The sequence below is a fragment of the Pteropus vampyrus genome, unplaced genomic scaffold (assembly GCF_000151845.1).
Source record: "Pteropus vampyrus isolate Shadow unplaced genomic scaffold, Pvam_2.0 Scaffold9, whole genome shotgun sequence".
In the NCBI taxonomy this organism is placed as follows: Eukaryota; Metazoa; Chordata; class Mammalia; order Chiroptera; family Pteropodidae; genus Pteropus; species Pteropus vampyrus.
The window spans coordinates 1,490,551-1,517,322 of record NW_011888790.1 but is presented as its reverse complement, the minus strand read 5'-3'; the positions used below and the strand labels follow the sequence as shown (position 1 = coordinate 1,517,322).

Here is a 26,772-nt window from a genome sequence, read left to right as displayed (position 1 = left end):
TCAAAATTGTGACAGAAACAAGGAGCAGCAGCAAGGAAAAATCGCCTGGGATCTAGAGGAACAAGCCATACAACTACGGAGAAATCCAAGAAAACACCCTGCAATGGCAGAAGGTAGGACAGGGTGAGAACGCAGGGCTGCTGGGTCAGGAGCGGGTGAGTGAGATGGAGGCTACAGCAGCGGCAGATGCCCCTTAAAGGGCACGCATCCGCAAGCAGATTTTCGTGGTGACAGACCTGCTCGCTGTGAGCACCAGTGCCCACCTGGCGGTGTGCAGGGGATACCAGGGACACATTGTCAGAGTGAGGGCCAAGGCAAGACTCACTCTGTACAGAAGTGCCGGTATCCACTTTTCCCTGTTGAGCCCTCCCCACTACCAGTGCACTGGACACAGCACCACCATAGCTATGATGTCATCAAACTGGATAACAGAGGTCGCTCCACTCAGAGGATTCCCTGAAACACCTCCTACCCCAACTCAATCCCCAACCAAGCCATATCCAGGTGTATCCTCAGCGAGTCAGGTGCTCCTTGCTGAAACTCACACTGGTGGAGGCAGCTGGCCTTGGTTTCTCTTTGTGGCCTTTTGAGGCAACTATAAGCACAGCATCTATGGATTGCTTGCTGAATCTTAACAGGTGGCCCCCGAGGGGCAGAGGCTTGGGCTAAGTTTGGCCTACAGCTGAACCCCTCTCAGAACTGTGCCACTGGACATCTACTTCACCCACACTAATAAGACCAGGAGACTTAGGAGCTTTGCTTAGTACATAGAAACAGACATGGAAAGGCAGCTAAAATGGGAAGACAAAGAAACAGAAGCCATATGACAGAACAGAACAGAGATCCAGATATAATGGAGTCAAGTCATCTGATAGATGCAGAGTTCAAAACACTCGTTATAAAGCGTAGAGAACTCCAACAAAGAGATAAAAATGGAAATGGAAATTATAAAAGGGAACCAGTCTGAAATGGAAAACACATTATCTGAGATGAGAAGTATATTAAACAGAATAAACAATGGAATAAAGTGAATAAAGAAGAGGATCAAATACCCTACCTAGAGGACGGGAAAGCCAATCAGGACACTCAATCAGAATGGCAAGAAAAAGGATGCCAAGACTATAAAAATAATTTAAGAAGGATATGGGACACTATTAAGGCTCCAAATATTTGTCTGATCGGCGTAAGTGAAGAAAATCAAGGTATTGAACAGTTATTTGAAAAAATGATGGAAAACTTCCCTAACTTGGTGAAAGAAATGGACATAAAACCCTAGGAAGCTCAGAGAATTCTAAAAATTAGGAATCCAAAGAGGCTCACGCCAAGACACATCATAATTTAAATGCCAAAGGTTAAATACAAAGAAAGAATATGAAAAGCAGCAAGAGAAAAAGAAATAATTACTAATAAGGGAACACCCATAAGACTGGCAGCTGATTTCTCAAAAGAAGCTATGCAGGACAGAAGGGTTTGGCAAAAAATATTCGACACGATAAAGACCCAGCATCTACAACCAAGAATAATTTATCCAGCAAAGCTATCATTTAGAGTTGAAGGACAGATAAAGAGCTTCCCAGACAAAAATAAGCTAAAGGAATTTATCACTACTAAGCCAGTATTACAGGAAATATTGGAGGAACTTCTTTAAGAAGAAAAAACATGTATCAAAAACAGGAATAAAGAATGGTAACAACTACATGCCTATCAACAAGTACCTTAAATGGAAAAGAATTAAGTGCTCCAACCAAAAGATATATGAGTGACTGAAAGGATAAGAAAATAAGACCCCTAACATATAAAAAGGAAGGGGATAGAAAAAGATATTGCTTTAATGGTCCTAGAAGGTATTTAAATCAGACAGAGAAAGATAAACACTATATGATTTCACTTACATGTGGAATTTAAAGAATAAAAAGGACAAACTAATCAAAACCAGACTCACAAATATAGTGGACAATTTGGTAAAAGACAGAGAGGAGTGGGTTTTGGGGGGCTGGGAGAATGGGGCGAAGGGTTAAAGAAGTACAAATTAGTAGCTGATGGATGGTCACGAGAATGGGGAGCACGGCATAGGGAATGCAATTACCATTAATACATTGGCTAGGTGGAGGGTCAGGGGAGGGAGAGAGCAATTGGGGGAATCATTTTACTAACTATATAGATGTCTAACCAATGATCTGTATACTTGGAACTAATTAAATTTAAAACAAAAAAGACCAAAACAAAAACAAAAGTTAAAAATAGTAAATGTTTCACGAATGTTAAAAATTATTTTCTAACATGCTTAATCTATTGAGTTGGAGGTAATTTACCCAATCTGTAATTGAACAAGACTGGCTTCGTTTACATAAAATAAAATTATTACCAAATTAGAAAGTCAGATCACTAGCAAATCAAGAAAATATCAAAATATTACACATTTTAAAGACTTTGATAGTTTATCCCTTCTAAAATTAAGCTCTGGTCTATGGCCATGCAATCCTGAACAAGCTCAATCCCGTCTGATCTCAGAAGCTAAGCAGGGTCAAACCTGGTTAGTACTTGGATGGAGATCACCTAGGAAGACCAGGTGCTGTAGGCATAAAAAAATAAAAAATAAGGGATTGTAAAATGGCAAGGTCCCTGCAACCTGTCAGGTCAACCAAGGGTTGCCTCGCCTAAAAAACAAAAACAAAAACAAGCTCTGATATCTTCATAGGGAATCCATAATTCAAAGAACAATATCTGGTAGAATTGGTTACTGAATCTCACTGGTAACTAAAATTGAAGTTCCAAATCAAAAAAATGTTTAATCCAAGAAAAGACTTTTAGACTTTAAGAAAATATCAATACCTTACTCTAAGATAAAATATAAAGTTAATAATGAATCTCTTCCCACCCCACCACCACCACCACCCCCGCCATACACACAAACACACACCTCTCTTTGTGGCTCAATACTTTAGAGGGAAATGATTAGGCTTCTGCCTCCAACTAATTTTGTCAACTAAAGACACTCCTACAGTTTTACTCAATGTTGGGAGGAAAAGTAGTACAAGAACATATTCAAAGGGCAAAATGGTGTGTCCACTTAAATCATGGGAGTTTTACTATAGTGCACAAGGTCCAAAAGTTTGAGTGATCTGCTTTTTCAGTACTTTCACAGATCTCTTGAAAATTGTTTTTGCACATATGCCAGTTAAAGAATTATGCTACTGCATGGTGACAAGTGAATAGAAAAATAAAAGCAAGTCAACCCACAAAGGTTAGATATAAACCTATAAATAAAACCAAGCATCTGTGCAACAGATAACTTGGCACCCCAAGGAATTTATGCTAATGGAATTCTGTAACTTATTAAACATGGTGACAGCTCACTGTATTAAGAGATTTTAAACATTAACTGTTACACACTAGAGACTGGCTGTAATACTTCCTCAAGGTTTATATTGCCAAGAATACAAGTAAAACTGTATTATAACAAGGTCTATTCTGAAAGAATACTGCTAAAAAAGAATCTGGAGATCCAAAAAGGATCTGTGACACACTGTACAAACTATATCCAGTGTGATGCAATAAAGCAGCAGGCATTTCCCATACAATTAAATATAAGAGGTCTTCTACATAGTAATATTCTCAATTACAATGCATGTGTTTAACATTTTAAATGACTAGAGATAAATATTATCGCCAATTTAATTTTATGTCGCACAAAGACAATATGCAAATAAGAAAATTAGAGAAAAGCTGCAGTGCAACAAAAAGGCAAATAGAACTAAAAAACAAACAAAAAACTAGCAGTTCTCATTCCATTCAATGGATATAAGGAGCATAGCTCTGACAAAAGGGAAGAGCATTATGTGTATAGACAAAGCACAGAAATTGAAATATGACTGAAACGAACATGTAAACTAAATTTGGAGCTAAAAAAGAAATCCCTATCATTGACTTTATGAACAATCTGTTTAAAAGTTACATCTTGACTTTTAGCCGAGAAGAAACCAGACCGAAATGAAAAGTCACTGGAAAATAGATGAATTTAAGTATGTCATCATTAGGTAAAAAATAAAATCACCAAATAAAACAAAATATAAGCAGTTATGACATGTCGTAAACTAGGCTAAATAAGACTTTTTTTGGTTAGTTACAAAATATGGACCCTTAAGAGTCAAACCCATGCTTCCACATGAACACAATGGACAGAAAGTAAAACATACACTGGAATCATATCAGATTTTTACCTAATATCTATTTCTAAATTTTACAGCTACTTGTACCAGAGCAAGATAATATAAACAAATACGTGGGGATGAAGGCTAAAAAAAAAAATAACGTATGCAATTCCCCACAATCATTTTATTGGCTGTTACAGTCAATAAGCACGTGCCCCAGACAAACCCTCACCTGATCTGTTTCCCTGTCACTCTTATACTATAAATACTTCAAATATTGAGTATGATTTTAATGTTTAAAGATGTACTATAGTCCTTAATGCTTCATTAGGTACTAAAAGTCTATTCTTACACTGGAGGAAAAAAAATTCATCTTTTTGAGACCATATGGCAGTCTCTACATCTAGGGGATTTCTTAATGGCATTTTTGACCATGCTTAATTTTTACTTTATGCTCTGACTTCAAAAAACCTAATTTCATATGCTAGAGTTGGAAATTTGAACTGGTCAGTAACAAAACAGTTTTCTGAACCTAGTAAATGAAACTTAAGCTTTAATAATACTTATTCAGTAAACATTCAAGTCATCTTAAAACTCCCGAAGTACTACTAATTTCAAGTTTATTTCCCCACATACCATCTCTTACTTGTTAAATTCTATTCAACAAGGTGCTAAAGAAAACAAAAATGAAAACTCATTGTACCTTCCCCTAGAGCAGCTGAGAAGGGCAGTGATCCTCACCACTCTGGAGGGTCAGATCCTTTTGAGAAATTGGTAAAACCTATGTAACCTCTCCACAGAAAAATGTGTACCCATTCAAAAATTTACATATAATTTCAAGGAGTTACTGTTCACCTAGAATCGAATCCATTTATGGCTTCTTTAAGATTCATAGGCCATTGAGGTTAAGAACTCCTGGTCTAGTAGAATACAAAACTTTTTATAAAGGGAGGGTGGGGATGATTCCAAAGGAAATCCAAAAACAAATACACTGAGATAATACAAAACCATGCAGACAGTATAGTATACAAACAAAGATTCCATGTTGAGAGTCAGATTATCTGTAATCAAATCTTGGTTCGGCCACTTACTGACTTTGGACAAGTTTCTCAACCTCCCTAAGCCTCAGTTTCTTCATCTAAAGGGAATGATGATAGACCTGGCTCTTAGGATTGTTTTAAGAATTAAGCTAAATCATGATGAAAAATTTAGCACAGTACTGAGAAAGAAGCACATGCACAAGTACAGACCTTGAGTCAAGTTGATTTCTAAAGTCTTTACAGTCCCAGTCCACATACATCCTCAGAGTAAAACCATCAGTTTCTTAAAGACTGTCTTATGATCAAAAGAGCCCAACTAAAACATCATTTCTCAAATTCCATTGCCCAAAGTAGCTAATGACTTCTAGAACTCCTTTAACTCTAAGATGATCTTATGTGCCAAAAAATATTGACTTTCAAGTTTATCTGCTTTTATTCATGCAATATGACCTCCTTTCCTTCAGCACCAGGATTATTACCAAAAATAGGCAAAAAAAAAAAAAAGTGTGACAACCCTGTAATGAATTGGTAGAAAAAGGTCTTGTAAATTAAAGTACAAGATAATTTATTTATTTACTTTCATGCTCTAGCTAGCAAATTGACTTACCAGAATTTTGATTTACTACTTTAAGCTGTTTATTCCATTTTTTTTTCAAATTGTATACCCCACTATAGGCTAGGTCTTGCTTTTTAAACATGTGTTTGGATTTTTATTTATTTAACTCCAATACTTGTACTATGGTTCTTCATCACTAAGCAATTATTGATGAACCTCAGTGTCTTTTATTCCACATTATAATCCCAACAAAATTTAACCAAGAGACTTTTAAAGATGGGAGGTGTTTGCTTGAAAAAAATTAAATAAAATAAGCAATCCAAACAAAACTAACAGAATATTGCACTCTTATTTTTTAAAATGGATTTAGACTGCTATTCTGCCTAGAACAAAATTTAGGCAAGGACACTAAATCACTCTAGTTTCTCTCATTTTCTAAGCCAAAAATTACAGAATTTTTAAAAAGGTACTAAATATTTTCAAATTAGGTAATATTTCCTTTCTCCTTCTTAGATGGCATAGTATTAACATAATTTAATCCTGTTTTATGTGAATTTCAACCTAGTACAATTTTTGAAATTTAAATAAAATATAAAATTTTCTCTAAATAATGCTTACTTCTGAAGTTATGTCAGTTAGAAAAATAAAAAGTATCCTGCCACACTGAAAGGCAGCGGGATAAAACAAATAAAAAATCTCTGGAGCAAAAAATACTAGCTGTAACATTTATGACATGATCTTAGGCAAGATATCTTCTCTAGGACTCTAGTAACCTAATGTAAAATAGGATGTTTTGTGACTATGCACAGAAATTTGGGGCAGTGGGGGAGATAAATAAAGCTTAGCTTTTTCTTCTTTTTCCAATCCTAAAATTAAATTAAAAAATAGCACTCAGCTTACAAAATAACACAAATATATCACCACTCTACTCCTCATTTGTCTGGCATTGAGGTACTGAGAAGAAATGACAGTTCTTAGAAAATATGAGTTAGGAAGAGAAGACCCCAAGGCAAGGCTCCTGTCAAAAATCTTTTATAATGCCTGAATTTTCACTAGCTGCCAAAAATTTCACTAATTAGAGACAGAATCAGGGTTAATAAAGATCTTGTATTTAAAGTGCAATCACTTCTGAGATTAAAGGGCTTTTATCAGTTGGGAGTTTGGTCAACCAGTCATTTAAACATTATAACTGATCCCCTGACATTCATTATGTCTTGAACACAAATTTTAAAATATAACCAGTATATCCAATTTCCTTATAGCATGCTTTAAGCAAAGGTTCTCCACTTTTTAGGTAAAAGGATCTCTTCATCTACACGTTCTTCAAGACGTTCAGATCCCTGCAACATTTTTAGTATTCATTTCCTAAAAAAAATGACAAAATTCTACCATAAATACAATAATTCTTTGTATTCTAATCATAGCAATTTTAATATACAGTTGAAAATTAATAGTGCAACATGAGAGGGCAAATCATTTGTTAGGTCCTCTGACGATACTTTGTAATGAGTACACTTCCCAAAAAGTTCTCAGCCCTTAAGAATTCTGACATAAATTCCAAATGAAAATGTAGGCAACCCAACTATTCTACATACAAGGATGAAGGATGATTTAAAGAGCCTGGGCTAAATTCTGATTCCATATTGGCTCAATCCTTACTAAAGGATTTGATAATCATACTATCAAATTTTATCATAAAATCATATAATGTTTATTATCAGAATGCTATAATATTGTGAATTAATTCAATCAAATGGCTTTCCCTAACATTTAGCTAAAAATAGCTAAACTGAGAGAATAAAAGGAGTTAAGATTGGTAAAGAGGACAGTATATGAAAGGGAAACACAATAAATACAATGGTTTCAGGATGAACTTTCTCAAGTCATACTGCTAGGGTTCAAGCAACAACATAACTTCATAACTCCCCTCTCTAACCTGTAACCTTGGATAAAGTGATTAACCTAATCCTCCATTAAAATTCCTCATTTGCAAAATGATATAAAAATTGCTTAAGAAGACTAAATGTTTATACTTGCCAAGCACCCAATAAATGCATCTACTATTTACAGGGCATCATGCTAAGTGAAATAAGTCAGAGAAAGACAAATAATGATCTCAATTATATGTGGAAATCAAAAAAAACAAACCCAACTCACAGGTGGTCAAAAGGTATAAACTTCCAGTTATAAGATGAGTAAGTAAGTACTGGGGATGTAATGTCTGACTATAGTTAACAATGCTCTAAAGTATATTTGCAAGTTGCTAAGAGTAGATCTTAAAAGTTGTCATCACAAGAAAAATAACTGTAATTTGTGTAGTGATGGATATTAACTAAAATTTATTGTGGTAATAATTTGGCTATATATGTGTGTGTGTGTGTGTGTGTGTGTGTGTGTGTGTGTGTGTGTGTGTGTGTGTACATCAAAACACTATACAGCTAAAACTAATACAATGTTATATGTCAATTATATGTAGATTTTTTTTAATGGAACTATTGAGTACTTAGATGTTTAGCCAAGATAATAGGAGAACAGCATTAGGCCATTATAAGAACAAGAATTAAGAGATGAAAAAGTAAAAGAAAAAAAAGAAACATAAAAAGCCAAAAATAAATTTGCTTCCTCCTCATCCAACTCCCACAGAACATGATCTATTGCTTTAAGGACCCAAAACTTAAGCTAATTCTATATTAGTGCTAAAATATAATATGGTTTTAAATAGGCTTCTATAGGTTAGTCTACGAACTTAAACTTAAAAACAGTATAGTTAAACATGTTCGAAGTTCAAACAACTACTTTACACATCATCTGGAAGATAACCCATTCAAAAATTAAGGGCTGACTACTCATTTTTCCTTTTGGAAGCAAACTATGTCTTTTTAAGCAAATGCTCTCCAGGAATCCAAATGCAATTTAAAGAAATTATTCAAATTCATTAGGAGATGTTGCTAAGTACAGATCCACATTTTTTTTTTACCCCAACAAAAGTTTTCTGTTTTTATTTTTCTCAACAAGAACTGATTTTTCCCTTATCTCCCAGGACAGTCATGTGCCAGAATCGAAAGGCCATCCCTCCCTCCTACATGTCTAGTTTGAAGAGCTGTACAATGCAGTTCATAATAGGAAATGAAGAATATAAATGAATGTTTCCAATAAGAAATGTGAATGAGAATTTGGGGGATACCACTTTCACTTTAAGCTAAGAAGCCCTTTAAATCTTAAAATATGAAGTAATTAAATGCAGGGAATCAAAAATAGCTGAGCAGTGGCAGAACGAAATCCCATTCACCCACCTACCCTAGGTACGTGGCCATGCTTTAAAACAGTACAGTACAGTGAGCAGGACAAGTTTTTAGGGTTGCACTTAAATTTTTAATCACTGCTCTGCTCAGACTACCAGTTTTACCTTAGATAAATTAACATCCCCATACCTCATTGTATCTATAAAATGAGAACAATAAAATCTATACCATGGATTTATTTAAGATTAAATTATTTGTTATTTAAGTTATATAAGATTTAAGATTAACTAAAAATATTATAGAGAACACAATGCATGGCACATTGTAAGATTAAAAAATCAGAAGCTGTTAGATCTCATTAAATCAACAATATAACTCTGTAACTCAGGGCAGTCTAGACCTATGCAATCCATTACAGTAGCCACTAGCCACATATGGTTACTAAGCACTTGAAATTTGGCTAGACTGAATGGAGATAGATATGCTGTGAATATAAAAGACACAGTGGATTTTGAAGCCTTAGTACAAAAAAGGAAACTATTTCAATTTTTATACTGATTATATGTTGAAATGATAATATTCTAAATATACTGAATTAAATAAAATCTATGATTAATATTTGTTTCACTTGTTTCTTTTTACATTTTAATGTGGCTACTAGAAAAATTGAAATCACATATGTCTTTTATTTCTATTAGTTCGAGTCTAAACAAATCACATCTTTGACAAACTTTCAAATGCAAAATAGGATAAAAATTTTCATTAAGTACTTCATATGAATTGTTGATGAAACTGAAAATCCTCATGCACTTTAAATTCCTTATACTTCAAGTAGCATGATTTTTAATATCCTGTTTATCAAATTCATTTTACTATTTTATACCCCCAATCTCCTGATTACTCCCATTCACTCTATTGTCTATTCCTAGGAACACATTTCATCTCACTTTAGCAATAACAGTACTTATGGTATGTTACAAATTAGATGAAGAACAACATGTGACAGGCCATTCTTCTACAGGGGGCATGCACTGTCTGTTCTTCAGAAAATGTTAACAGAAGTTTACTCTAAGACCCATCCACATTCCTAAGAAATGTTTTTTGTCTCAAATTCACTACTATATTTTGGATTGAAGCAACGTATCCCATCTCTACTTTCCTCTCAGCAAATCTACCTTCAAGTAGTCAGTGAGGCTAAAATCTAGTTTCACACTGTGCTTCATAACCCATTAAATTACATAACTGCAAAAATAAGAATATTCTTTTTCAGTGCATAGAGATAATGCACCAATTAGGTAATGCAAAAAGATGATTCCTTATACCTGCCCAGATAGCCTGAGAGAAAACTGTAAAAATACTGATAAGGACTATAAATTTAACCAACTCTTCTATTATTAACAGTACTGACACAACATGTTAGAGTGCTCAACATGTGCTGCTTAAATGAGACTGCTATAGCTGGAAAATGCTAACTTGTAGTATTAAAAATATATAGTTAAATATCACTTCAAATTTCTCAGAAGCATTTCCATAGACATTATCACTATTCACATTAGTTCCCTACAAAAGTCACTGGCTAGAAGTAAAGTTGATTTTACTATCCTCTCATTTGACAGATGCAAAAACCAAGGCCCAGAGATTATGAGTGACCTAACTGTCCAAATAAAGTTAGTAGGTGAGAAAAAATGCATAGGAAAATCTACTGCTGCCTAATGGTTAAGACTGCAAACTCTGAAGTCAAATCATGGGTTCAAATGTTGGCTCTAAAACTTAGTAATTGTGGGATGTTGGACAAGTTCCTTGTAACCATATTCCATGTATATTTCAGTTTTCTCATGGAGAGAACATTAGTAGTTTCCCTCACAAAAATTAAGGTAAAGTGCTCACACATAGAAAATTCTCAACAAATGCTTTTACCATTAAATGGCTTTAGAATCTGAAAAAAGGGATATTTGGAGCTGACATTTTTTAAAAAGAAGACATCATAAGCATAAGTATATTTCTAGAACATCTTGAACCATAATCATAAACACTTCGAATAACATTTTCATTTTTGGCAAACTCAATCTGCATGTCTCCTCCTTTTTTACTTTTTAAACTACTTCTAAAAGCCTGCAAAAATAAAACTATTTCTTTTACGTACACATTTGGTAAACTTTACCATAGGTACTCAGATTTGCAAAATCTAATTTTTAAAGTCATAACATACAAATCTGAAACGGTGCTGCAGTGAACCAATTGTCAATTCTGGAGGTTGGGTAGCTAGTGCATAAATATTTAAGAATAAGAAGAGAATGCCACCACAACGTGGCAGGGGAGACACTGTGTCTGCAGAAAAGAGTATCACTCCTATTGTTCTAGAAATTATATACCTACATCTTCTGGTATTACTTGGCACATAGTAGGTGCTCAATAAACAATTTATAAGTGAGTGAATGAATGAATAAATGAATAAAAAAAGCAAAATGACGTTTCTTCAAGTGCGCTAAATCAAACAAAAAAGTATTTGTGACAACCATGGGAGGAGGTACCCTTACAAACACAGAAAGTTTCCCATAGCCCAGGGACTAGAAGAAGCAGGTATTCTAAAATTTCCTCTCTCCTAATTAATTTCAATAGCCCTCTCTATATGTAAGCTTTAAAAATTATACCTAGGTGAATTCCTACAGAGCAAAACTTCCTTTATAAGTATACACTGCTTTCAGGAATTAGCCACAATCAGCAAATTCCTTTTGTACATATATGCATATAAAAGGAATCTCTAACTGCAAAACAAAATTCATGTTCTGCTATGTATTAGAAGGCCATTGCTACTAAAGGATTTTTTTTTCTATCCATGTCACATGCAAGGCAGGAGAGCAATTGTTGGTGCATACTTATCACTTAATTAGCTCAGGACAGCGAAACTAAACTCTTACATAGTTTTGCACCTAAGCCTTGTTCCTAAATGTTAGCTTGCCATTTGAAATCAACATAGCTGTAAAGATGAATTCAAGCCATCTTCAAAAGCTATGGGCACAGAACAATAAATCTGCTACCAAAACAAAAGAAGTGGTATAATTTTAAACTCTATATTTTAAAACTGGTAGTATAAATTTTTATAATCTTTTTAAAAAGCTAATTTCCTTAGAAATATATTTTCAAAGGAATGATGTCAAATATGTAAAATTTAAATATAAAATGATAAATAAATGTTAAAACCTAAACATTTTCTTCCTGGTCAACTCTTGTTTATAAATTATTTTTCACAGTGTTGTTAATAAAGAGATCAAATTTTTCTTTTCTTTTTTTAACAATCACTTGATTGTATGATTCAGGTTAAAGCACACATTATTAAACTGCTACAGATTAACTTTAAAATCTGTTAAAAATAAATTGTGAGTATGAAAGTCAAAGTCTAAATTTATGAAATAATAATTGTTATAACAATTTCCACAATTAATATTTGCCTGGGTTCCCAAATTAAATGGTAGCAACTTTTAGTGTGTAATAAATACAGGATTAGAGTGAAGATATACCATTAGTAATATAATTTTCATAAAGTTACTACTACTTGTTTACCATATATTCTAGAGCTTTCCAATAGTCTAAGGTATACTTCATTTTTAAACTTCTTATAAACCAGATTAAATACCTCTTTACACTGAGGTTCTTTTATATAAAAAAATTTTTCAAATAGGTAAAGTTAATACAGAATAATTAATAAGCAAGGAGAAATTAGTTTAAAACATCACAACCCTACTGAGGAATCATGAAAGTATCTAATTTTTAAAAGCATTTCTGAAATTTTAGAGTGCTTCATTACCTTTTAAACGAATGTATGTAAAGGGAAAATACACGCAGTTTATTTAAAAGGAGCAAAAAAGGGAAACCAAATGTACTAAAAGGTCTTTACATCTTGAAAATGAACAATGGAAAACATAAGTTTTAAAGCGGTAATGCAAATCAGAGGATTACTTTCCCCACCAGATTTGAGACCATGCAAATCCCTTAAAAATTAGAAAGCATATCATATTTCATAGTTTTATATATTACATTTACAGCTTGTATTATATCAGATTGCCTGCTTCATATATAGACAAATAATCTAAAACCATAAGTAAGGATAAATGATTCCACAAAATTCCTAATTGTTGAGAGTATCGATTTGTATTTTCTTGTCCTAAAGTTGTTAGGTGTCATAGATTATTCCTGGCACCTCTAGGATTTCATGCATTAATTTGTTTCACCCATTCACATCGTTCATAATTTTCTGGAAAATAATAATAGAAAACATATACAGAACCCTTACATAACTTGCACACATTAAAAGGCAATCTAGAAGAGTGATTAAGAGCCACTGAGTCCAAAATTGCCTCTGCACTTACTAGCTACATGATTCTGGGCAAGTTACTTAACTTCCCTGTCTTGATTCTTTAGCTACAAAATAGAATACATACCTGTCTCATGAAGATTAAATAACAATTATAATTGTTTATAAAGGTTAGTTGCTATTATTTTTAACTATGCATCATATATTGAGCCAAGTACTTTACATGCATTAACTAATTCTCACTTAACTCTGTTTTATAGATGACATTGAGGTTAACAGTGGTTCAGGAACTAGCCTTTAATGAAAAAATTAGCAAGTGGAAGGGCCAATATTCAAACCCAGGTCTGCCTCCTCAATAATCCAAGCCCTGTTAGCTAGACCAATGTTTCTGCAAACTAGGCTCCATGGATATACTCATATGGAATCCACAAGTTTTCACTCTGATGATTTTTATTTTAAATTATTCTAGAGCTAATTTTCAAACGAAAGACATTTTCAAAGAATACATTTTAATTTCTTAAATCATCTAACTAGGATGTGCAAAAATCCTTGATGTTGCCTTTTTTTCCTTACAAGTCAACTTTGAAAAACTTCAAACATAACACTTAGCTTTCATTCTTCAAGAACAAGGGCAACTACTATTTTTTAAAATCCATGTGCCTATTTCATTATAGATACCAAGTATTGGACCTTTTGGCTAGTCCAATTACTTGAAAAAGTCTAAATATATTTTAAAAATCACTACGGCATCCCCTTGTATTATCTGGTCTTGTCTTTAAAAAGAAGACACACGTTAAAAAAAGAAACAGATATTAAAAAGGTATTTCTTTAGTAAACATCAAGCACCAGTCTCTCATCTTTAATACAAATTAACTACGATAGCCAACAGGATTATTTATACTTAAATAACTCAAAAAATAAGCCCAAATAAACTCATTTTCTCTATACTACCTTTCTCCAAACAAGATCCTTTTCCCACAGCTCTAATTCCCATCAGTGGTATCACTATTCTCTCAAGCAGGCTGGTGACCACCAATAATCTTTCACTCCTCACCTTTATTTTCTGTATCTAGTCACTAAGTATTGTATTTCTTTCTTCAAATGGATTCTCTTAATTACAGGCCCTCCTCCATTTTCAGTTATCATCCTCCTTCAAGTTTGCATCAACTTCATGTCTGCTTCATGTCTGCTTCTAGTGCCTATCACCTCATTCTTTCTCTCCAATCCTGTCACTCCATTATTAACATATAAACATCACCTGTTTATCTTTCTTTAAAAAATCAATTTGATCATGTTAGTCTTCTGCTTTAAAACCTCCATTGATTCCCAGTGCTCAACCTACAGAATAAAGTCCAAATTTGGAATCAGGGCATTTGATCATTTGAGACTGATGCAGCTCACAGTGAATTCTCCTCCTTCATAAAAGTGTGGCAGTTATCACATAATATCTTGTATGTTTCTTATCCATTTCCTATGACTATTATTAGTGGAGACTTCTGTAGGAATGAGATTTCTTTTGTATCCGTCCCACTACTGTGTACTTAACCAATTATTGAGTTAGATGATAAATTAATCAGTGCATGTATATGGGTGCCTGATAGGTGATCACTTGGTCAAGAAATACTGAGTAATGAACTTGTACCAAGGGTACTAATGTGACTTCCATCTACCAAGTGATTTCCATATGCCAGGCAACAACACTAAAACTTTACACGCATTATTTCACATAATGTTTAAAGCTACCCTGAGGCAGGTATTATCGTCTTCATTTTTAATATAAAGCAACTGAGTACCTAGTAAAGTCACAGAGCATGTATGAGAGATAAATGAAATTCAAACTTAGAAATGCATGAAAAGCCTGTGCCTTTCACAAGTGTATTTAATTCTTCCTACAGAAACATTACCTCAAGGAGCTGTAATCTATCTGGCATAGTGGACATACTCAATTATAATACACTGTAATAAATGCTATGAATGACGCATAAGATCTTATTTAAGCAGAGAATGATGGGCTGAACTCTAGGGTAAAGAAGACAAGGAGAGATGATATTCACAGGTAACACTTTTTAAAGAATGAATAGTAGTTAATAGAGAGGAAGAAATGATCTTCCCAATTAAGGGAATAACATATGCAAAGGCACAAAGGCACAAAATTTCATGACGTATTCAGTAAACACAAAGTCGTGTTCCAGAAAGTTCCAATTTTCCAGAAAGTAATGTGTGTTAAGAGGGCTGGTAAGAAACGAAGCTAGAAAAAAGCAAACATAGTCAGATCATGAACGGTTTAGCCAAGGTGTTTATATTTTACCCAATATGTAAGGAAAAGCTATTTGAATACTTTAAGCAAGGAAGTGATTATTGCATTTATGTTTTAGAAATATTGCTCTGGCACAGAAAAATGGACTAGAAGAGCTACAGCTTAGAAGCAGGAACACCTGTTAGAAGGCTATTGAAACAGTTCAGACAAGAGACTAACCTGGAGCAGTAGTGACAGAGAGAAATAGATTGATTCAAAAGATATGTAGGGGATAGAACTACAGGACTCAGTAACCAAATTGACTAAGGTTTGAGGTTTGGTATGAAGATGAAAGGAAGGAAGGAATCCAGGCAAATTCAAGGTTTCTAGCTTGAACTATGAGTGGATGGAAGTACCACTAATTGAAACAGGGAACAGAGGGGTAGAAACAAGGTAAAAGTAAGGAAAGCTGATGAGTACAGATGGTGTTGGTACTTCTGGTATATCTAGAAGTAACTGTCTAATAAACAAGTCTAGAACTCAGGAAAGAAAATTCAGTATGACAATATAAAATTGGGAGGTATAAGCCAGAAGAGTGGATGAAACTGCCAAAGAAAACTATACAAAAGAATAGAGCCAAAAATAAGAGTTCCAGAAACCACTAATATTTAAAGCACAGGCAGACAAGAGCAAATGAAAACAAGGAGATAGTGGTGATACAGAAGTTTGGAAAAAAGAGAGTTTCATGAAAAAGGGAACATTGAATGTATCAAAGAGGTGAAGATGCGAACTTTAAAGCCTCTGTTGGTTTTGGCAATTGAGCCACTGGTGACTTGAAGCAGAGAGGAATGAATGGTAAAGAAAAGTAAACTAGACAGGTTGAATGAATGGCAGAGGAACGAGATTAATCTTGGCTGAGAAAAAAGTAACAGCTAGAGGAGAATAGAGGGTTGAAGAACAACATTTTCAGGATAGAAGAGATTTTAGCATTTTTATAGGAGAGGGACCAGAAGAGAATGAAATTTTTAAATTATGCCTTTGTACTTAAACTTAGTATACGGAAAGTTACTCATGATGCAAGAGGGGAAAAAAAGTTGCAGAATAGGTATAGTCTGTCACTTAAAATAAAATTCAGACTCCTGTCTATGTCCCTCAAGGCCTTTAGATCCTTAAAGACCTGATTGCTGCCTACTTCCAACTTCATCATTTACCATGCCCCAGCCACAATGGCCATTCTATTCTGATGATTCAACATTCCCACTTTGTTCTTGCCTCAGGGTCTTTATGTTTGCTGTTACTTCTGCTGAGAATGCTCTTTTCCCAGTCACTGACTAGTTTCTTCAAGTCATTCAGACCTCAATTATCTTTAGAGGCATGTCCCACCTGTATGGAATATTGCATTCCCCTCTATCTCAGCCCCCAAAGTTACCAACATTACCTTGTATTAGCAACTATTATGATCTCAAATTCTTATTTGTTTACTTGCCCATCTTCCCTCCTAGAGTAAGCTTCATGAGAAGAGAGATTTCATCTGCCTTGTTCACCACATATCCCTGCTGCTTAAAATAATGCTTGGCACACAGTAAGTTGGAACTCTGTTGCTGAATGAAAATGTGTACACACAGGTATTACATGAATCTATGTATTACATGAAAAGTATAAAGAAAGTTCTGAAAGAATTATTATTTGAACTTACTTATACCAGAGTGAATATGAGACCAGCAGAGGTATACAATACCCATTCATTTTTTGCTTCATAGATCTCTATTTACATTTTGTACAAAAATCATGTCTTTTGTAATTGAAAGCCAATTTTTAAATAATGATCATATGAGCCTAAGATAGTCAATTCATTCTGCCTATTTTCTCTTGATTGGTTGTCATGATCTAATTTGACTGCAGGCTGATCCTTGAATTGTTTTGGTAGGAGAGTTCAAAGTTACAATCTTAAACTGTGGAACTAGAAAGAACTTAAAGAGATCATCTAATTCAACCCGCAGTTTTACAGATGACGAAGCAAGACTCAGTAATTTAATTAATAAAACTAGGCATTGATGAAAGCTAAAGACCAAATGATTAAGAACTACTTAAAAGGCTAATATATTATATGTTATGCATTAATTTAAATAACTAATAAAAGCTTACTAAAGCTTACTCTCACATATAACCTACAATCTTCTGGTGAAATTATTATTCAAAGTAAAACTATTCCCTTAAGCACACTATTTAACCAACAAACCTATGGTTAAGCATTGGTTGACCATTATAATATGACAAAGCATCAAAATACATAAATATAGGGAGCGAAAATTATTCACCGTTAGATGTGCAGACTAACTGAACTAGCAGGCACATCTTTCAACCAGGATATACAATAAGTCAAATATATAATACATTTAAGGATTCATCATATTTTGATTCAAATTCCTGTATTGAGGTCTACAATGTGTGTTTAATGGAATTTAATGCAAATTAAATATTGAATAGGTAATACCTAAGAATGAAGCTCAACTAAGATCATTCTGACAAATCCTAAAACCCAGATCCAACCTCTTAGCCACTGTTCTTTCCATCCCTCAGGCCACCTCACATTTACCATGTATTAAAATGTAAAATACCTTATAATTTCTTTCCTTCCACATTGGTGGAGGCGAGGAGGGTACCAAAACCCTAGAAGTCCTATCCCTTTCTATTCCATTTGAAATTGTAGTACCTAAGAAAATATTAGTCATTTTTCTTAACAGGGAGGAGAAACATGTAACAATAACCTTAATTGAGAACTGTGCTCATCAGGAATTCTTATGAAATTCTACCAAATATTCAATTATTTTTTTAATCCTTATAAAGTAAAAGTACCCTCTTATTTAGAAAGCTCTCTCCAAACAATACTCAAAGTAGTGTTAAGAATATGGACTTTATAGTTGAAAAAAATTTGAAACAAAATCTTAGTCCTATCACTCACTAGCTGTTTAACTGTGGGTACATTTCTTAACTTCCTTGAGTCTCTGTCCTCATCTATAAAATGAAGATAAATACCATCTGCCTCAGTGCATTGTTGGGAAGATTCAATGAGTTCATGTGTAAAGTACTTAACTCTTAGAAAAGGTCCAGGTCATAGAGTTGGTCTTGTTAGAGAAACAAACAGATGCAGGTAAGTACTGCTGATAGGTGATGTCATTTAATTTATGTGAAATCTAATGTGACCTTATTTTTTTTTTCTCCCAAGTATCTGGGACAGGACACAATACTTCATTCTTGCTCCAGGGTACCAATCAAAGTGAGTGCTGTATTTCAGTCCTCTTCTAACCCCTCTATTTAAGCAATATAGTAATGGTAATAATTTATTATTTGACTATCATAGAACTGACTATACTCAAATGAAAACTTACATTTTCACTCCTACTCTTTAAGTCTAACTGCATCGTCCACTATTTTGAAATAAAACTAATAATAGTAAGCACATTTTTTTAAATACAAATCATGATACAGTGGATTCATGTTGGGTAAAAATGGTAGGAAGTTTCAGGGGATGCGGGAAAGAGACCTGATATTCAGAAATCATGTATTCAGCAGTTCATCATGTACTAAATTTACTATCTCTTTTTTAATCTTCACAAGCATGATTCTAATCAATATTAGCAACATTCTATGGATGAGAAAAGGGAAGCTCAAACTCTCGCTCGCTCCTCCTGGCTCTAAGTGCTCCAACAACTTACCTATAAGGCTCTGCTCACCTCAAGGCCTTTCCTCGTATTTTCTCTGCCAAGAATGCTCTCCCATCTCCCTGCAAAGCTGTGTCCTCCTGCTTCAGGTCTCACCTCAAATAGCACCTATTCTTACCAACTTTAAGGTAGCATATACCAGTTACTCCATCCTTACTTCTTTCAAAGAAGACAAATGATTTGTATTTATCTTCCTGTGTTGAAGAACAGGGATACTTTGACTTACCACTATTGTATCCTGAGTGCTCAGCGTAGAAGATGCTGGCTTAATGAATGAATGAACACACCTCCCTACAATCATTTAGCAAGTAAATGGCAGGGCCTGTAAACCAATCCAGATAAATCTGACTGCAAACTCCCTCAAAGCCTACCACTATTTTTTCACTGGTGAGAAGGGAGATACTTTGGGCTGGGAAGTTATTTTAGAAGTGTGCCTTCCTTATTTCTACATTCATTCACTTTTAAAAATTACAGAACTACCTACACGTATACTTAATATTACAAAATATTTAACCTTTGGAATTTCAAGCAATCTTACATTGCCTTTCAGAAACACTGCATTTATGATGCCCCTTAACAATCAAAATACTTCAAAACTGTTGAGTAATTGGCATCTTACATATAGTTATTCGAGGCTAAAGAAAATTTAAGTCACACACATAAATGCATTTTACTAACAGGTTTGTTCTTTCATAGTTCATTCTTTTATAAGATGTTTTGAATTTCCCAATACATTATACAAAAAAATTTTTTAATCAGCCATGGGATTATCATTCTGATAAAGGGATTATCTTTCTGATAATGGGATTATTCTGATAATAGGATTATCATTCTGATTATGGTAATAATGTTCTTTCTTAATGGTGACATAAATGCACTCAATCTGTTACCTTTCACTATTAAACAGAAGTCACCTCATGTAAAATGCCAACTGCAGTTAGGACAAACCATTAACAACATTATCATTCCCTTTGCTACTTTACCCACGGGATTTAATACTTACTGCTGAGTCCTCCATCCTCGGATACGCCTGTCCCTCTCATTCCTAGGTAAGTTAGTCCCAATATTAGGAAAAATAAGCAGGCAGCAGTTAAGAGAAACATCGACAAGTAGTGGGCACTGAAACCCCCGGTTGGGGACACCTCCTCCCGTTTAAACTGCTGGAGAAGTTCCTCCTCAGGTTCGGAAAGCTTCGGTTTGTTATACGTGTTTTTCAGGTAGGTATGATTGGAGCCCGTATGATTGGAGTGATTGATCCTGAGTGAACCAGAGGCGGCCACCGCCGCACTGGGAGGGATACTGTTGGAAAAAATCCTGGCGGAGTCCACACTGAAGGCCCCACCGCCGATATGATTGTTGGTTTTAAGAAGGGCGCCTGTGGACGAATCCAAGGTTGAGTCCATGTCAGTCAATGGCGGGGCCAGGAGAGGAGCCAGTTTCTTCGCGTTAACACGGTATCTAGGAGTGGGGCTGGAGTCCAGCGGATCACACCCTCCTCCCTGCTCCGCCGCCGTCACCGCCGACTCTTCGAGGTTTCGGCTCCTGTCTAGACTCCCAGCGGCCGCCGCCCTGTCATTCATCGCGATTCCTCCCCCTCCCTGAACTGAGGGCTCCAGCCGCCCGCCGGCCGATTTAGCAGTCAGAGGAGGGAGAGGCTTACCGTGGCTCCGTCTGGGCCGATGCCGGGAAAAGGAGTCGTCCTTTAATACCTGTCTGCTGGAGGCCACGTCGCCGTCTTCTTCTTCCTCCGAGTCGGAATAGTTTTCCCGGCAGCTGTAGGAAAGAAGCCGGCTACCGTTCACGGTCCGGCTCGACCACAGCGGCTCCTCGGCCTCCGGGTCCCTGTCCTCTCCGTCTTCTCCCTCCTCTTCCTCGTCCTCGGCTGCTCCATCTCTCCCCGACGGGGTCTGCAGCTCGGGAGCCGCCGGCCTCCTGGTCCCCCACCACGAGTGGGGCTTCCTTCGCTCGGCCGAGGTGCTGTTAGTCACCTCGCTGGCGGCCAGGGGTGCCGACGGCGGTTTGAGCCCGCGGTACTGGAGCGAAGCCCGGTCTTTCCTCCCGCCGCCGCCGCCGGCCTGGTCCCGGGGACTGGCCTCCACGTCCGACTCGTCCGAGCTGAAGCCCAGCAGCACTTTGCTGCCGGCCGTGGGGCTGGCCGAGGCGCCCCCGGGCCCTCCCAAGGGGCTCTCTGGGCCCGCGGCCGAGATCCGGCCCAGGCCCCCAGGAGTCCGTAAGTAGGGGAGATCTCCCGAGACCGGCCGGACCCCCATGCCCACGGCCGCCGCCGCCGGTCCCGCTGCGGCGACCGTGGCGGCTGCCGTGTTATTGTTATTACTGTTCCGCGTCTTGTTGCCGCGGCCCCCTGACCGGTGCTGCTGCTGCTCTTCTTCTCGAAGCTTCTTCAGCTTCTTGAGGTAGACCGGGCGGGTGCTCTCCGTCACTGGGCCAGGAGACAGGCCGTAACGGCGGAGCTGAGAGAAAAGCTCCTCATCCGAGAGCTGCTGAGGCGCCGAAGCCGCTGCCGCCGCCATTTTCTCTCCAGGGTGTTTTACAAGCTCCGCGCTACCGGAAGTGACGCGCCGCCCTAGACCCTGAACTAGACCGGGCTGCGTCGCCCTCCCAGCGCCACAGAAGCCTTGGCCAATGGGAGGCGCGGGAGGAGCTCACCTGAGCGGGAAAGGGCCACCTGAACGGCGCGCGGCTCCCGCGGGGGACAGTTTTGCGGCACTCTCACCTTGGGGTTTCAGCATGCTCTCTCCTGCCTTCATCTCGACTTTTCCCGCTGTTCTCTGCCCTCCACTTCCGAGTACGTTTCCCGGGAGCTGCCTCTTTGCTAAACCACACCTTGACCTCCTCTTCCCAGGTGCCTGCCACCGGGCAGTCAAAGTTGAAATCTGCCTTGAAGTTCATGGCATTAATTTTCTTTCCGTCCAGATTTCCGCTGCCGAGGGAAGCCTAGCAAAACGAAAAGAAACTCCGATGGCCAGACTAGATTAGCAATTTCCTTGCCAGACTCCAGGTTCTCTGCTTTTCCGCTTGGCTCAAAAAAAAAAAGTTGCTCCTGCTGCTGCTTTTGAGAAGCCTGTCCTCCATTCTAAGGAGTAGACCTGTAACAATAGTTTTCTTCCAGAGTAATTGCTATTCATTCCTTAGTTGGTTGTAAGGTATTATTTTTCCCCTTTTAAAATCTGATGGTCTCGATAGGTCGTCATTTTTGTAATCGAGAGCCTATCATTTGCTTCATTCTAAGACTGAAAAAAAAAGACATAAAACGCCATCCTGATTTCCTTCTTAGTAATTTTCTAACTTACAGTTTTTATTAATTGTTAGATCATTTTTATGTTTTTGTATTTAAAATTATACTATTTATTTAATTTTTTATTGTCTTACCCCTTTGGACTGTAAGCTCCACGAGCAGAGGACCTTTGCTTCTATTATTCACAACTTCAGCCCTATGGTGATTGACTCTAGAAGTTCAATAAATATTTGTTGAAACGGTTAATGAATTGTAAACCTAAGATAGTATGACTATTTTGACATGAGAATAGTGGCTAATGAGGAGGAAAAATTTCACACAGTCAAAAAGCCGGAAACAAAACCTAGATATCCAACCCCCACATTTACAGTATAGGAGATGAATCCCAGAGAAGTGAAATTTGCCCAATTTGGTAAAGATTGTTTCCCTTTTCCTTAAACCCTGGCAGAGCTGACACTTCTTGAGTTCTTAAACTCTAATAGCTACAGAGCAGCACCCAGCACAGCACCTGGCACGCTGTAATAATTTTTGGTCGAATAAATTATTTTAGCCTATTACATTATACAGATCTGTACAGAAAAATGTTGCTTGAAAGTGTAGATACTAGCTTTTCAACATGCTGAATCCAACAGCAGATAATACTCAGTAATATAAACTTTCAACTCCTCTTGGCAAAGCTTGTCATCTCAAAAAACAAAACAAAACATGTGGAGGGCACATTGTCCTTTATCAGGAGACTTTAAATTTTACAAATGTTCCTGAATCTATTACTGTTAAGCACTTATAGGTTTTCTACACAGTAAATTTTAGCCACTATGATGATAATGACCCAGAAATTATTACTATAATTTTCTGCGTGGGAATGTATCCCAGTATAGCAGAGTGGTTAAGCTGTGAGCTTTGGAGTTAAACAAAATTGGATATGAGCCCAGCCCTGTCTCTTACTTTTATTCTTAGTTCAACATTTGTTCCACACCTTACTGACTCTTAAGGTAGGAATCCTAGAACTCTGTTGGTTCCGCCTCTGATTTTTATGAACATTTAAATATCCTTCCATAAAGATTGTAAGGCTATTTAGATTTATGCCTGAGGCTTTGGGCAGGTTGTTTAATCTTTCTGAGACTTAGTTCCTGTATAAACAAATCTTCCTCAGCAGGCTACTTTAAGGATTAAATGCTTAGCACCACACCTAACACACAGTATGGACTCAATAAATGTTAACTAATAATGTAAAGACAAACATTGGGTGTATTTGGTAGTGTGATGCCTGAGAAGTCCATGTAACACCAATTAAAGAAAATGCCACTACACCGACAAAAATAGAAATAGTAAAACTTTTCCCGAGAAATTAAATAATCACATTGAATAGTTAATATAGATGAAGGGCTTTGGCAACCATAGTCCTTGGTCATTTTAGCCCTTGGGGATAGCAAGGTTTGGAATGAACTAGGAACCAAAGGTTTCAAGTTTCCAAGTTATGTGACAAATCTTAGGTTCTCTGAACCTCAATTTATTCTTTTCTAAAATGCTGATAAATATCGCCTACCCTTTTGAGCACATTCAATAAGTATTTGATGAGAATGATGAATGAATATAATGTGAAAATGCTGTTCAAATGTTGTTTACATGTTACATATTATGCCCAGATATTAATAACAATGAAAACTACAATTAATATGAACTTTATATTTTACAAAGAGCTTTCATATACATGGTCTCATTTAGTCTACAAGAAACTTTTCCTCTGAAGATACTGAAGGCATGATTTATTGCCTAGAACTATAAGGGGTTATAATTACCCTTTGTTTAGATGTTTGAGCAGACCTGATACTTTCTCAGGAGAATTTCACCATCTCAGTATTGTCACTATTCACTGCTAACATTTTCCTCATTTACCAATGGATCATTCTACTTCCAGATTGGCTAACTTTTAAAGTATGAGGCTCTAACCTGGCAAACTAATGACATACTTGATAAGAAATGCAATCTCAAACTCACTCTTGCTTCCAAAAATTTGATCAAGGGAAACATTTATGATGGATTCCAGGATAGGCAGCCCATCTCTTCCTCTAGATGTTTTTAATTTAATCTGTCTTAAGCCTGCTCATCAGAGACCAGTGTGGCTTGGGCCACATTAGTAACACCAAACTCAACTCTGGTTCCCAGTAAAATACCTTTTGCCATGTTGCCCTTCATAGTGAAGACATCACCTTATATTGAAGGACCTTCTAAAGAATGATATAAAACCCAACCATGTATTCAAATAAAGATATTGCTGAGGGTTCATTTCCTTTCTGGTCTCAGTATTAGGAATAGTTGCATGTTTCCAGACAACTCACTTGTTTTTGTTTTGTTTTTGCTTTGCTTTATTTTTTTTATTGAGGTGAAATTCACATGACATAAAATTAACCATTTTAAAAGCATACGATGTTGTGCAACCATCACCTCTTTCTAGTTCCAAAACATTTTAGATCCTATACCCAAAGTAGACCCTGTATTCATTAACCACTCACTCCCTATTGTTCCCTCTCTCCATCCCCTGGCAACCACTAATCTACTTTTTGTCTATATAGATTTAACTATTCTGGATTTTTCATATAAATAGAATCATAAAATATGTAACCTTCTGTATCTGACTTCTTTCACTTAGCATAATGTTTTCCAAGTTCATCCATATTATAGCATGTATAAGTACTTTTTTATGGACGATTGACATTTCATTGTATTGCTAAACTATATTTTGTTTATCCAATCAAAATATAGAAATTTTGGTTATTTCCAAATTTTGATTATTGTCAATAATGCTGCTATGAACATTGGTGTACAAGTATCTGAATACTTGTTTTCAGTTCTTTTGGGTATATACCTAGGAATTACAGATCATATAGTAATTCTATCTTTAACTTTGAAGAATCGCAAAACTACTAATTTGCTTTTAACCTGATGGATGGACACTGTTGGTTTGGTGACTTACCATGTTTCTTTCTTTGAGACAATAACTAGAAAGTTGAGAATCAAATTTGTGGCTCAACCGTATAAAGTGTTTTGGGCTCCATCGCATGTATTTATATTTTATCAGTTAATCCCATTGCTGACTCTACCTAACTTTCTTAACTTTTTAAAAAGGGTTTTAATTTTATTTTGTCTTCCTAATATGATATGCATCTTTTTAGCTGCCTTTTAGTTATTTTGTGAATACCATATAATTCCTTCGCAAGCCAAAGGGTAGGTTTTATTAGTCTTCATCTTTTACAGATAAAAAAAACTTAGGCTAGAAAAGTTACTTGATTCAAGTCGCAAAAGAGCCAGATGGGAAACTGAAATCCATGAGCTCAGAGTCCAAATTCCTTGTTCTTTTCACTACAACATACCACCTCTTGAATACTTTTCTTAACTCATACGGTAAAATGTATAAAAATAAGTTTAGTTCTCTCTTTTCTCACCCAACACAAAGAGGTCTGTAGTGGAGTGAGGAAAAAGATGAAAGCTTTTACAGTTATCCTGTTTCTTGGTTTTGTTGCTATATGCAGCAACTAGAAAGAAAACTCAGAAATATAAAACTGATGATATCACTTAACTTTCTAGCAGATCAAAGAAGTTACACTGAAGAAAGATAATTTTCAGGGAGACTATTAGGGGACTTGGAATAAGTGAGAATGATGGAGAGAAATAGATTTGAGTTAGAAGATACAAAAGAGAAGGAAGAGAGGGAAGAGAGAGAAGAGGAAGGAGAAACACAATATTGTAATGATGTTATCACTTAACTTCTCTTAAAGTGCCTCAAGGATATATTCACTAGTTTTGATCTACAAGATTCCTGATGTTTATTTTTCTTTTTAATTGCTCAACTTATATTCAACACTAACACTGCTTCTAAAGAAGAAGGCAGAATAAACAGTCTGAAAATACAACATGGTATTAAGAAATGTTGGACAAAATTCTTATCCTATGTTACTGTGAGAATCAACCAAAGAAGTTTCACAGCAAGAGCATGTGTTTTATTTTTCTGTATATAACTCAAGCAGGTGAGGAATAGTCCTCGGATTCGAGTAAACAACATACATGTGATTGATAATTGTATTCCACTCTAACTCTGCAAGAAGACAAATTGCTAAATCATATACTAGAAGTCATGGAGAGCATTTCACATTCATACATGATGGACAAGAGTCTCCAAGTTAGGAGGTTTGAGTTCAGTCTCAGGTCTGCAATTAATTAATTGTAGCAATATTTTACCTTTTTACATTGCCTCATAGT

General features: G+C 36.1%; 1 protein-coding gene across 2 annotated transcripts in view; it reads right to left on the bottom strand.

The window, feature by feature from the left end:
• Positions 1-21,855, bottom strand: part of LEMD3 (LEM domain containing 3) — a 59,801-nt gene extending 37,946 nt beyond the window's left edge. The window contains exon 1 of one of the 2 annotated variants that reach the window (XM_011373732.2): positions 20,263-21,855. In XM_011373732.2, the coding sequence (XP_011372034.1) occupies positions 20,263-21,790 (1,528 nt within the window). In that variant the 5' untranslated portion in view covers positions 21,791-21,855. The remainder of the gene's footprint in view (positions 1-20,262) is intronic. The other variant, XM_023520599.1, reaches the window with a different exon arrangement.
• Positions 21,856-26,772: the final 4,917 nt, after the last annotated feature.